Source organism: Haliotis asinina, chromosome 10 (assembly GCF_037392515.1).
Source record: "Haliotis asinina isolate JCU_RB_2024 chromosome 10, JCU_Hal_asi_v2, whole genome shotgun sequence".
Taxonomy (NCBI): Eukaryota; Metazoa; Mollusca; class Gastropoda; order Lepetellida; family Haliotidae; genus Haliotis; species Haliotis asinina.
In genome coordinates this window covers 5251511-5264268 of record NC_090289.1, presented here as the reverse complement: position 1 = coordinate 5264268, position 12758 = coordinate 5251511, and the positions used below count along the sequence as shown (strand labels likewise).

At 37.0% G+C, this 12758-nt stretch overlaps 1 protein-coding gene across 1 annotated transcript in view; it reads right to left on the bottom strand.

Moving 5' to 3' along the window:
* Nucleotides 1-10807: 10807 nt before the first annotated feature.
* The window catches only part of LOC137298457 (uncharacterized), a 48595-nt gene continuing 46644 nt past the window's right edge, over nt 10808-12758 (bottom strand). The window contains exon 16 of the mRNA XM_067830727.1: nt 10808-11073. Within this exon, the coding sequence (XP_067686828.1) occupies nt 10882-11073 (192 nt within the window). The 3' untranslated portion in view covers nt 10808-10881. The remainder of the gene's footprint in view (nt 11074-12758) is intronic.

The window sequence follows — 12758 nt, the reverse complement described above, 5'->3', positions numbered from 1 at the left end:
CGTCACACTTAGCAATATTCCAGCTATATGGCGACGGTCTGTAAATAATCGAGTCTGGACCAGACAATCCAGTGATCAACAACATGAGCATCAATCTGCGCAATGGGGAACCGATGGCATGTGTCAACCAAGTCAGCTAGTCTGACCACCCGATCCCGTTAGTCGCCTCTTACGACAAGCATAGTCACCTTTTATGGCAAGCATGGGTTGCTGAAGGCCTATTCTACCCCGGGACCTTGCCACCACATCAGCCATATTGAATGTATTTTTTCAAATGCATTAACTTCGTTACTTGATTTTTTAAATTATTTCTTTACTAAAGGTATGTCCCAGGGATTTTTCATTATGTTCACTTGACTTCTTTATCATGGTCCTGTGCTCACTCAGAAGACATACTTCACTTTGAAATTGAGGATCCCAACTTTGGCATGTATATTCTCTTATAATCACATCATATATGAAGTCATCTGATTTTGATGTTACTGTTGTCAGCACATGTATTTGTGAAGAAAATGTTGACGGCAAATTCTGTTAAGTTCATGGCATGTCAGTGCTGTCTTCATATCTGGAGCAGTGGGGTAGCCTAATGGTAGTCACTTTGAAGTCCCGGGATTGATTCCATGTGTGAAGACAATTTCTGGTGTCTACCCCCCGCCATGCCCCCCTCACTGTGATATTTGGAATATTGCTGAAAGTGGTGTATAAGCACATTCACGCCCTCTTCGTATCTAGGTGAGCTACAGTACCTGGTGATTACAAACACACTTCTGACAGCTGCCAAAAACATCACATGGAGAAAATGTGGCGATTTTTGTGACATTCTCTGATATGTATTCCTCAATATTTGTCGCCTGTTCCCTGTGAGCTGTATGTTGACTTCTCACAACTATCATAAATATGACATGAAGAAAACATGGAGATTTATGTGACATTCTTTTATAATATTCCTCGATATTTGTTGCCTGTTCCCTGTGAGCTGCACTGGGAAAGGAAACGTTGCATGACCTGCATTCAGTCCAGATGCACCTTCCTGTTTATGACATCTGACTGTGACACTGAGAGCAGATCTGTTTTACATGTCTCAAAAAAGGTCACCCAAATATTTCCTGCTATAACCCAAACAATGTCCAATAAAGTTTTCATTATATTTGTACACATTAAAAGGTATTGCAAATTTTGTCATATTTCAAACTTCCATATTTGAGAAATATATATTTGTTACATTGATATAACTTTGATGACTAACATGGCTGATATTTCATGGCTGGGGTAGGAAAATGGGTTGTACCTCTAGATGACAAGGTCAAGGTTATTTTAAGAGTGAGTGTGGAGGTCAAGGTTATGTAAAAATTAAGGGAGCTTCTGCAATATCAGAGTTGGAGATCACCAGTTCCTCACACTGTCCTAGTGAGGAATCGAACCAAGGTCTTTGTCACTACAAGTAAGCACTTTAACCAATCAGCTACCCAAAGATACAAAGAGACAGAGAAAGCAAGAGAAAGGAACTAAGTTACTGTCAGCATGTTTTTACAAACCAAATTATTCATGAATATTTCCTGAATAATTTCAGTTTCTGTATTTATGTGGGAGTATGATTCTGTGGAAACGGAAATAACGCCAAAACAGGATGCAATTTTTTTAAATATGCAAACAAAATGAAAAAAAAAAAAAAAAAAAAAATTTCTGGTATGTATGTGAGGTCATCCATTAGTGGGTTTTACCCAGCATTAGTAAAGATAATTGCATATAATCATGCACATCTACACATGTATTTTTTTAACAAGCATATTGATAAATACAGCTTTCTCAATTCCATCTTATGTGATACCTGGGTCAGTTTCCTTAATCACTACACCAAAGGGCATTCTGAGTTGTGTAGTCCCAGCAAACTGTACTGGTTATGGAGGGGACAAAATGGTTGATAGCTGGTGAGCATATTCGGATTATCTGCTGAGGTCAGGCATCCAACAGCTGGCACCTCACCCAGGCATATACAATACAGCTGATGGAGTAAGTCAGGACGGGTGACATTCAAGTTCAGCTTGTGTTTGAGTATATATTGTTATGTTGTAATCATCATGGTCATTTACATTTGTGAGGGAGGAACCAATGTCAGCCAGCAATGTCATGGTGACATGGAGTAACGACCATCACGATCTCTACATGCTGGTCCTAACCAGGCAACTATTTCAGCAAACATGGTGATAGTCATGCAGTTCTCGAAAGTAGGATGTGGAGGACATGGAGTAACGACCATCACGATCTCTACATGCTGGTCCTAACCAGGCAACTATTTCAGCAAACATGGTGATAGTCATGCAGGTCTGGAAAGTAGGATGTGGAGGACATGGAGTAACGACCATCACGATCTCTACATGCTGGTCCTAACCAGGCAACTATTTCAGCAAACATGGTGATAGTCATGCAGTTCTCGAAAGTAGGATGTGGAGGACATGGAGTAACGACCATCACGATCTCTACATGCTGGTCCTAACCAGGCAACTATTTCAGCAAACATGGTGATAGTCATGCAGGTCTGGAAAGTAGGATGTGGAGGACATGGAGTAACGACCATCACGATCTCAACACGCTGGTCCTAACCAGGCAACTATTTCAGCAAACATGGTGATAGTCATGCAGGTCTGGAAAGTAGGATGTGGAGGATTGTTTGCCACTTGCCACAGCCAGACAACACAAGTCATTATTGTTGTGGCATAACCAGGCAAGTCTACCCTTGTGACTTGGCAAGACACTTAAAATATCTTTGTGACGTCATTCCATAGTCTGCTGGTTCCATTATTTATCACGAATGGAGCGATGTGTACTAGTTTCAAATGTAACAGTGTGAACGTTCGATTTAGTCTGACATTTAATTTTTACAACAGAAATACTGACAATACTTTGAATACAATTTAAGTTGGGTAATATCCTTGTAACCCAATATTCCATAAACCTAATGGGCCTCAGCTCCATAATTGTTTTAGGAATAGAGAGTTACACAGACATTACCTTCTATGTCACCGCGCTTGAGGATAGGCAAGACTAAAACCCAACCCTTGTTTCTAGCCAACACCAACCCTGAACCTAACATCAGTTTCAATTTATAGGGGAAAGAAAACAAAGTCATAAGTACACAAGAAAATATACTTTTACATTCTAGTAAATATATCATGTATAAGGGTATGGCACAGCGGAACTAGGAGAATATCAGACGTAAATATCCTGCAAGTCACGTCATGATTGATGTGCCAGCAATACAATAGTCTGAAGAACAAAGACAAGTCATATTCACACCAACACTCCACTAAAGAACACCTTTTCTGACTACTCCGTATAACAACATGAAACATCTGGGCCCCATCCACAAAGTGTTCATAACGTTACGACCTGTCATTACTCTACATTTGATCACTGGCTTAGAAACGCTGTAGCGCTGTAAAATACATGTAGAAAGTTAGATGTAGGAAGTGAGGTATTTCATGATTGTACACCAAAGTTAAAGAAAATAGATTTTGAAAACCCAGAACTACATGTGAAATGTATGTTTTCTATGGTAAATTTGAATATGAAAGAGTATTAGAAAACTTATGACACAGAAATGACTGCTCTTAATTGAAAAACTATATATGTGATCAGCATAACCAAACTGACAATTATTTTTATCTATGAGAAGCAAAAATTATTTTGTTCAATTCAGAGCTTACTAACAAAAGGTATGTGGCGAGATTATGAGATATGTTACTCAGAATTAATGTTGAATATTATCTTAGCAAGGAAAACTTTTTTGGTCTTTTTCTTTTTCAAACCAAACCTTGACATCCATGTTATGTAACTGATAAAAATGGCTCAGAATATATTGCCTCGAGAAAACAGAATCTGCAAACTACTTGTTGATGTGTCTAGTAGTGTCAACAGTGGAGTGGATTAGGAAGTTGGAGTGAGGAGAGTTGTGTGACAAGTAGTACTTGGAATGTGGTGAAAGTTGTGTGGGAACTAGTACTTGGAGTGAGGAGAGAGTTGTGTGTGTGTGACAAGTAGTACTTGGAATGTGGTGAAAGTTGTGTGGCAAGTAGTACTTGGAGTGAGGAGGGAGTTAGTGTCACAAGTAGTACTTGGAGTGAGGAGAGTTGTGTGACAAGTAGTAGTAGGAATGCGGAGAGTTGTGTAACATTACTTGGAGTGAGGAGAGAGTTGTGTGACAAGTAATACTTGGAGTGAGGACAGTTGTGTGACAAGTAGTTGTAGGAATTAGGAGAGTTGTGTGACAGTACTTGGAGTGAGGAGAGAGTTTAGTGACAAGTAATACTTGGAGTGAGGACAGTTGTGTGACAAGTAGCAGTAGGAATGAGGAGAATTGTGTGACGGTTAGTACTTGGAGTGAGGAGTGTTTCGTATCCTCATTTGTATGGTGTACTTTTGCCTGAATGTTGTGTAATTTGTGGTTACTTCTGAATTAGTGACTGGTGTACGATAGCCTTAATGTATGTAATACTCTCTCCACAGTGTCATCAAATAGCATTAAAACTAAATATAATTTGAAATTCTGACTGACTAAAACCTGTAATGACATTAAAAATCTGGACATTTTCAAGACTTTTGAAGAACATGAACTGTATTCATGATGCAAAATGAAGGAAAAATTAAATATACAAAAAAGAGAAAGATAAATGTGCAAACAGCATTTGCAAGGAACAACATTTGCCTTCTGTATATCTTGATTTGATCATGTCACCAAGAAAACATATGCAATAGTTGACTGTTATATGACATCACATTTTCATAGGCCATAATTGTTCCTTGCGGGCCAATCTGTCCAAGTGATATATCTGCAATGATTTGTTGCTATATGACCAATTATTACATAACATCATAGTACCACAAAGCAATATTGATGAAAATAATAGATTATTATCAAATGCATGTCAAGAAGTTCTTTTTTCAGTATCTAGATTTGACAGTGTATGTCAGGCATGGAAATTATTAAATGATTAACACTCGCATCTGAAACAGGAAATATCTAGCGCGTAAAAGATTACATGTAAATCTGATTGCATAAATACATGTATATATGTATACACATGGGAAAAAATATCACAATGCCTATGAGATTGTTATCCTCATACAGATATTCACATTCATATCATAACTATGTTGTATGATTATTTTTACCCTTCAGTTAAACCATGCAGTGATTTCATATGCACATGCTATGTTCACAGGCGAGGATCACAAGCAATATGGGTACCTGTCATCAAGCAGGCATCGTTTTCCACTGAACTGTTCTCACACTTCACAAGGCCAGCCTTTATGGTTGACAATACCAGGCCATAGTCTGCATATGCTGTTGGAGATTTATTACATCAAGAGGCAGTCACAACTCCCATTAAGCATGTTTGGGGCATCATGGGTTTCTGAATATGCCACAGATCCTCCAATACAAAATCTTGATACATCTTGATATAATACCATAATATCAAATTAAGCCCCTGACACAGTCAGCGAGGATGACATTGTTAAGGATTTTATGACAGCTGGTGGTGTTTACATCAAATATGGATATTGTGCATGGATATAGACACTTTAATGACTTCTTGAGGATTGCACGTCATATTTTTAATAATTACAGCATTTGTTAATGTCATGTGACCTCATAATGCATGGCTATCAGTACTTCTGAATGAGTCATGTTTGCTTCTTTAAATAAACTAGCATAGTTAAATCCATGTCATCCCTATTTCGTTTCTGTGGATACAGTCGAGAATGCTTAAAAAATATATGAGATACAAACTATCAGCTGGTGTGAACTGGTGAAGCTAGTTCAAATATCAAACTAAAATCATACAATGTACATGGATTCATCCACACTTCATATAATTCTATTAAACACAAGAAATGTGTTTCACTGGCACAAATCATGGAACTTCCCAGGCCCTGATTTCTTGAAACAAACTTAAGTTTTTACTCAAATCTCAACCTGAATTTCACAATTTGAAACAGCTGAATTTTTAACTCAACAGCATTTTTTAATATAAAAACCCAAACAACTTAAGTAATCTATCCACAGAACTCAACTGTTTCCTGTAGTTTGAGTTTTTTCGATTTCAGTTCATTCTGTGCAATGCGTTTTCTCAAATTTGAGAAAAATCTCAGACTTAAGTCAAAACACAGACTTTAGCTTGTTTCGGGAAATCTGGGGCAGAGGAGAAGGTTGTTGGCTTAACACTCATCCAATCGAAACACATATATGAGAAAAATAACATCAATATAATAAATAACATCAATAATATCTAAACAAAGTCCAGAACAATCCTTATTACAGATTTAAGTAGGATTCCTTTTTCAAAGAGGTAGGAAATAGACTAAATGCCAGTCATCATCCTCGCAACTCTCCCAGAATAAAATCACTACCAAATCCTTGATTGCCGATCCATATATGTTAATAACCTGGAATATTTACACTATCATATCTCTGTTAGAGGCCACTTCAACAAATTGATGTTGGGTAAAAAATTAATTCTTTAGGTGTAAAAACATTTTCCTACAAACTATCAAAACATTTCTAAAAATGTTGAACTCCTGTGTTTAGAATATGATTGTGTAAACAATAAACATAATCATAAACTGAATATTGATCAATCATCAGTAAATAGCAGTGTATCTTGTAACTTGGAGCAAAATGCCAAAACAAATTAAAACAAATTAAAAAAAATCAGTGTAATTCATATTACTTGTGAGTTTTGACATAACAAGGCTGGGATAACTAAAAAATATACAGTCCCAAATAAAACTTAGAAGCAGCCGATGAATGAAGACTTAACTCTTCAGTATTGTCTGAGCAAATTAAAACTTCATTTCATTCAAGAGTATATATATGTAGAATAAAATTGCTGATATAGTTTTCATATTGCTAATCATCAATAATTTTTCCCAGTTGTCATATTTCTGATGATCAATTTCTTCAGCCAGCCCTAGAACAGATACAAAGTATTTTGACTTTTACCCAATATAGATTTTAGGAAAAGAATAACAGATCAGAATAAATACCATAGCATCAAGCTAATACATAATCTAGACTCTGTTTAACAGTAACTTACAGATGTATGAGGGGCTATCAAAAAGTTCATAATTTATTACCGGGGGGACGAGGATTTTCAGGGGGGTCATTCATTTAGTCCACAGAATATAGGGGGGGTCAGCTGTTTTGTACAGATATTTTAGGGGGGGTCAGCTATTTTCTACATGGACAAAAGCTGTTGATATCACCCTTGATTCACCAGTACCAGGTGGGGTAGGGGGTGGTGGTGGTTATGTGTTTTGTACATAGAATGCGTGGGGGGCTATTTGTTTTGTCCCAAGTCTTGAAGCGGGTTATTAGATGTCACATAACTGGAAATAAGTGACATGTGCAGGTCACTATTTTGTTTATATGAATGACATAAATCATTCTTCAATATCATATAGTTATTTTTATCATGCAAATATCAGAAGTATTGTAGGCTCAAAGATTGTGGATAGCCCCTCATATAGGGAATGCAGTTTTATATCACAATACGTGGACTGATCACTGGAAGAAGTATCACAGTTAGGCTGGGTACAAATCCATTCATTTAATCTACTGATATCTAACAAACTAAACTTGAGCAAACCTGACGTGCATAATTATCAATTTGATAGTTTTCATAAATCACAGACATGATGAACAACCATCACACTTCTGCTTTGTAAAATATTTTGAAATACTTAAAAGTATTTAAAAATACTTCAAAGCATATTAAAACTAATACAAAGACATGGTAGATTATGTATACATTTCTATGTCCTGACATTTACTCTGGAATCAGAATACAGAACAAAACCCAATACCTTACGAGGTGAACAGGCCCATGTTCATAAACCGGAAACTGGAACCAGTGATGTTACTGTTCTTGTACAGCTGATTTCAACTGCTGTTGCATCCTGACATACATCTGAGAACATATGATCACTGTAGGTACCTCACTATGTGTGTGAGCTTTTTATATAGTGTGTTGGAATTCATGCCATTCAACAATATGATTGTTCCAATTAAAAAACTGGAGAAAATGTTCTGTGCTAAGATTCTGGTTAAGCCCACTTCACAATGTGGAATGGACTAATCCTAGGACAGCGTTCTGCACTCTGGCTGGTCTTATTTCTGTATACAAGGATACTGGTATGTCAGTTATACCACTGTTGACAATAGTCCCTTCAGCCGTAATGATGACTCTGTAGATACTAGCTGTCTGCGTGATTAGTAAAAGTCTTTGGAACAAATTCCATCACTAAATGCCCATGAAACACAAATAACTGTGTATTTTAAGAAGTTGAGAAATCTGTTCATAAATATTTACAAACTAATACAAGGTTAAAAGTAATGTAAGATAAAATGGGGAAAATATGCTGCTCTTAAGTGAAAGAAAGATCATGGTTTAGTGCTGCATTTTGCAATACTCCAATAATATCGTGGGGTAATTAGAGGGAGGGAAAGACACCATCGTTCTTAAAGGTGGACTCATTACTGTTACTAGGCTGGGACTGGCACTGATTGGTTTTGACTGTGTACAATATTTCTATGTTACAATGGATTTAGTACCATAGAAAAATCAGCCACAATCTGATTTCACTATTACAACTGCAGGGAGCAGGCTTCATCATCAGATCTGTAATGTCATGCAGCTCACAAAACCACCAATAAAACTTGTGATATATCGCTTACTGAAATATCAAACATTTTCCAGTATTTGAACACATTATACACACACAGGTTATCAAAACATTCAGTGTTTGACAAATATCATGGTACACTGTCTGAGCTTTTTTCTATGGACCAGTGGGAAACATACATTGTATTGCTTAGTGACACTGCTTCAGTGTTTGTTGTGTTTAAGTAGCAGCATTAACAGATAGAAATGGTCTACCCATGATATGCCATGAGCTCTATGCTACACTATACACAATCATACATACCAACAAATATGATTGAAAAAAAAAAAAAAATGAGACAGACAGAATTCATCTTTTCATTTGTTGTCAAACCCTACAATCAACAATATTTCAGCTATATGATGGTTTCTGCAGATTCTGTAGAGTCTGGTCCAGACAATCCAGTGTTTGACTTTGTAAGTATTGATCAAGGCACTTGGGATATGATGAACAAACCAAGTCAGCAAGCTTCACCACCCAATCCTGCTTGTTACCTAGGCTGGGTTGATGAATAATTCTAACCCTCTTCTTCACAAGACCACAAGACAATAGTTATTTTTAAACTTGTGTCTAGTTGTTTACCAAGGCTCATCTCATTTATTTTGCACAGGTGCTTACCTGTGAAAATAACATCTGTGCAAACTTGAAATTAAATTGATATATTCACATTTCTATACAAGAGTCATCAGAAAATGACATATCCCCCGGCCGACACATATCTAAAAGGACAAATCATGTGAGAGTTACTGACATATCCCCCCAGCCCTAACATATTTCAAAGGGCAAATTATCTGAGAGTTACTTGATGTTTTTTTTAGACTAAGTTTGCATGATTTCCATGGAAATCATAAAAAATATAAATGCCATACATCTGTATACAGCAAAAGGCACCACTTCAGGATCTTTCTCACATATCTGCCAAGATTTGTTAAAAGATATCAAATATTTTTTGAGTTGTGCCCTGGAAACGAAGCCCATTCCACCCATTCTGAGACAAAGTCCAAATCGTTTCCCTGGAAACGAAGGAAAAATAAAAATGATCAAAATTTGTAAATAGCAAACGGCATCACTTTGGGATCTAGCTCACATATTTGCCAAGCTTTGCTGAAAGATATTCAGAAGTTTTCAAGTTGTGCTCCAGAAACGGTGTCCATCCGTCCCTTTTGAGACAAAGTACAAATCGTTTCCATAGAAACTAAGAAAAATAAAAATGACCAAAATCTGTAAATAGTAAAAGGCACCACTTCAAGATCTGTCTCATATATCTGAAAAGATCTACTTAAAGATATCAAGAAGCTCCCAAGTTGTGCTCCAGAAACAAAGCCCATCCCTCCCTTTTGAGACTAAGTCCGAATCGTTTCCATGGAAACCCAGAAAATGATAAATCACCAAAATCTGCAAAACAGCAAAAGGCACCACTTTAGGGTCTGCCTCACATATCTGCCAAGTTTTGCTGGAAGATATTAAGAAGGTTTCGAGTTGTGCTCCAGAAACGAAGCCCATCCTTCCCTTCTGAGACTAAGTCCAAATCGTTACCAAGGAAACTCACAAAAATAAAAATGACACGCTGAGATCTGCCTCACACATCTGACAAGTATTGCTGAGAAATATTAAAAAGTTTTCAAGTTGTGCTCTGGAAACAAAACACACCTCTCCCTTTTGAGATTAAAATCGTTTTCATGGAAACCGAGAAAATAATAAATCACAAAAACCTGTAAATAGCAAAAGGCACCACTTTAGGTTCTGAATGATATAGCTACCATGTTTTTCAGAAAAATATTTAATGTTTTTTTAGTCTTGCTCTGGAAACAAAGCCCACCCCTCCCAAAAGACTAAGACCAAAACATTTCCATGGAAACAAAAAAAGAAAAAAAGAAAGAAAAAAAAATGCCAAAAATCTGTAAACAGCAAAATGCACAACCATAGGTCCAATTCATTATATCTACTAATTTTGGTGTAAAAATATTGAACAGTTTTCGAGTTATGCTCCAGAAACAAAATGATTATGGTTGGATGGATAGATAGACAAGGCGACGACTATATCTCCCTGCATACATGTCAGGGGGATAAAAAACAAACAGTATAGTGATATGTAAAGATATATGTTTTCTGTATATTCTCTAAATGGTTATAAACAAAATTCATCAGAGTTGGCAAATATCAAAAAGACCCATAACCGTATGATCTGACTCCGCCCTCTTTTGAAGGATCATTCTCACTGGTTACTCCATCACCCATCCTGTAATCTGTGTCTTCATTGAGGCTTCTAATTGGATAATGGAGACTCTCCCGTTGAAGCTGCTCATTCATACATGTCTCTGTACTTATGCCTAATTTGGACATCAACATCATCTGGAACAGATAAGAGACAATGAAAGAATCTGACAACACCTTCTTGGAATTCACATCACATGCCAACATGGAAATGTTGTGTTCTCTATCCAACAGAATTATCTCTTTGGTCCAATGGCCAGAGTAGACATCATTTGAGGAGCAGGACCCGGCTGTATTCAACACGTAATTATGTAATCATCAATTAAACACTAACCATTGATTAATTCTTAATGTGTGATTAGTTAATCAAGTGTTTTATAAAACCTGGTTGTATAAACCGTTATTTATTAAGGGTTTCATGCAACTGAAGATAATCAATGATTAACTAATTATAGTAAAATTAATGCTTAAAGCTTTATTATAAAGCTTGATACAACCAGGTCCAGATGATTGATGGTTTGATCATCAGACACATAACATGAAAAAAAAAACATTACAAATGGTGCTTTTCACTGTGCATGGTGCTTGGCACTAAAGAGCATGAAAACACATCACATCCAACAAGTTTTTGACTTTGTGTCAGAATACTGAGTCTGAGATGGGTAGCCATATTTGTCTAGTGCATGGTATCTCAAATGGCTAGCAATATCATACTGGCGTTGGTCTAGGGTAGAACATGCAGCATGCTCTATAAGTGCTTTAACCTTGACCTCAACTCTGAACCATGCCACTTCACCTCTCTAACATCTAGACAGTATTTGAGGAAAGAGATGACAAAGGAGGATGACAAACTGTTCAACATCTGTTAACTCTTGGGAGTTTTGTCATATCTTCACTGAGGAAGCTATGAATTCTACAAGGCTTTGAATGGTATTTCAAGTGTCTCACAATATGTAGGTCAGCTTAATAGAGGAGAGAAACCTCAAGTCTGTTTCCCGTTTTGGTGAAGAACCATAGACCATACTTTGAAGAGTTTGAGACTCAAACATAATCATCAAATCCTTACACACAAAGGGACATTACTCCAATCATTGCTAACCAATGAGGCATCTCAATCAAAAGGGTCTCCAGTGCTCCGAAACAGATAGTTAAACACAGTGTTGGAAACTCTCCAAAATTTCAGCCAGACAACTGATCTAGTAAATCTGAAAAGTTACCGGACTGGTTGGAATGTTGACAGTCCAGAATTTTCTGGATTAAGGAAAATAGTAAGATAAAACGAAAGAAACTGGTTAATGTTTTAAAATCAATTTAGTCCTTATACTTAAAGTCAGATTTGTCCAAGACCATCAGGCATGCAACTTTCTAAAACTGCTTCTCCGGTCACAAAACAGACCACCCTCAACAGGTGGGAGTTTGCAATGCTGGTCAAATAGATCAATGTTTGAAAAGCTTTAACTAGGAAATACTGAATTTAATGCCTGTTCATATTTCCTCCTTGAAGTGCATATTACTTCTATACAGACACCCAACCATTTTTATCCAAGTGACCTGGATATGAGACAGGTATTCTGTTTCCTTGTAACGCTAGCATGCGTGGGTGAGGGAATGGGTGATTGTCTTTCATCAGGAACATATCTGTCAAGGTCACCTGCTGGGAGCAAACATAGCTGGCAGACGGTCACATGTTTCATGTGATCCCCTGACACCAAACGTACAAGAAAACTGATTTTTCAATCCAAACGTTCCTGCAATACTGCTACATTATCATTTTAGAGAAATGATAAGCAGGACATGATATATCTTAGTTAGCCTGGACCCCT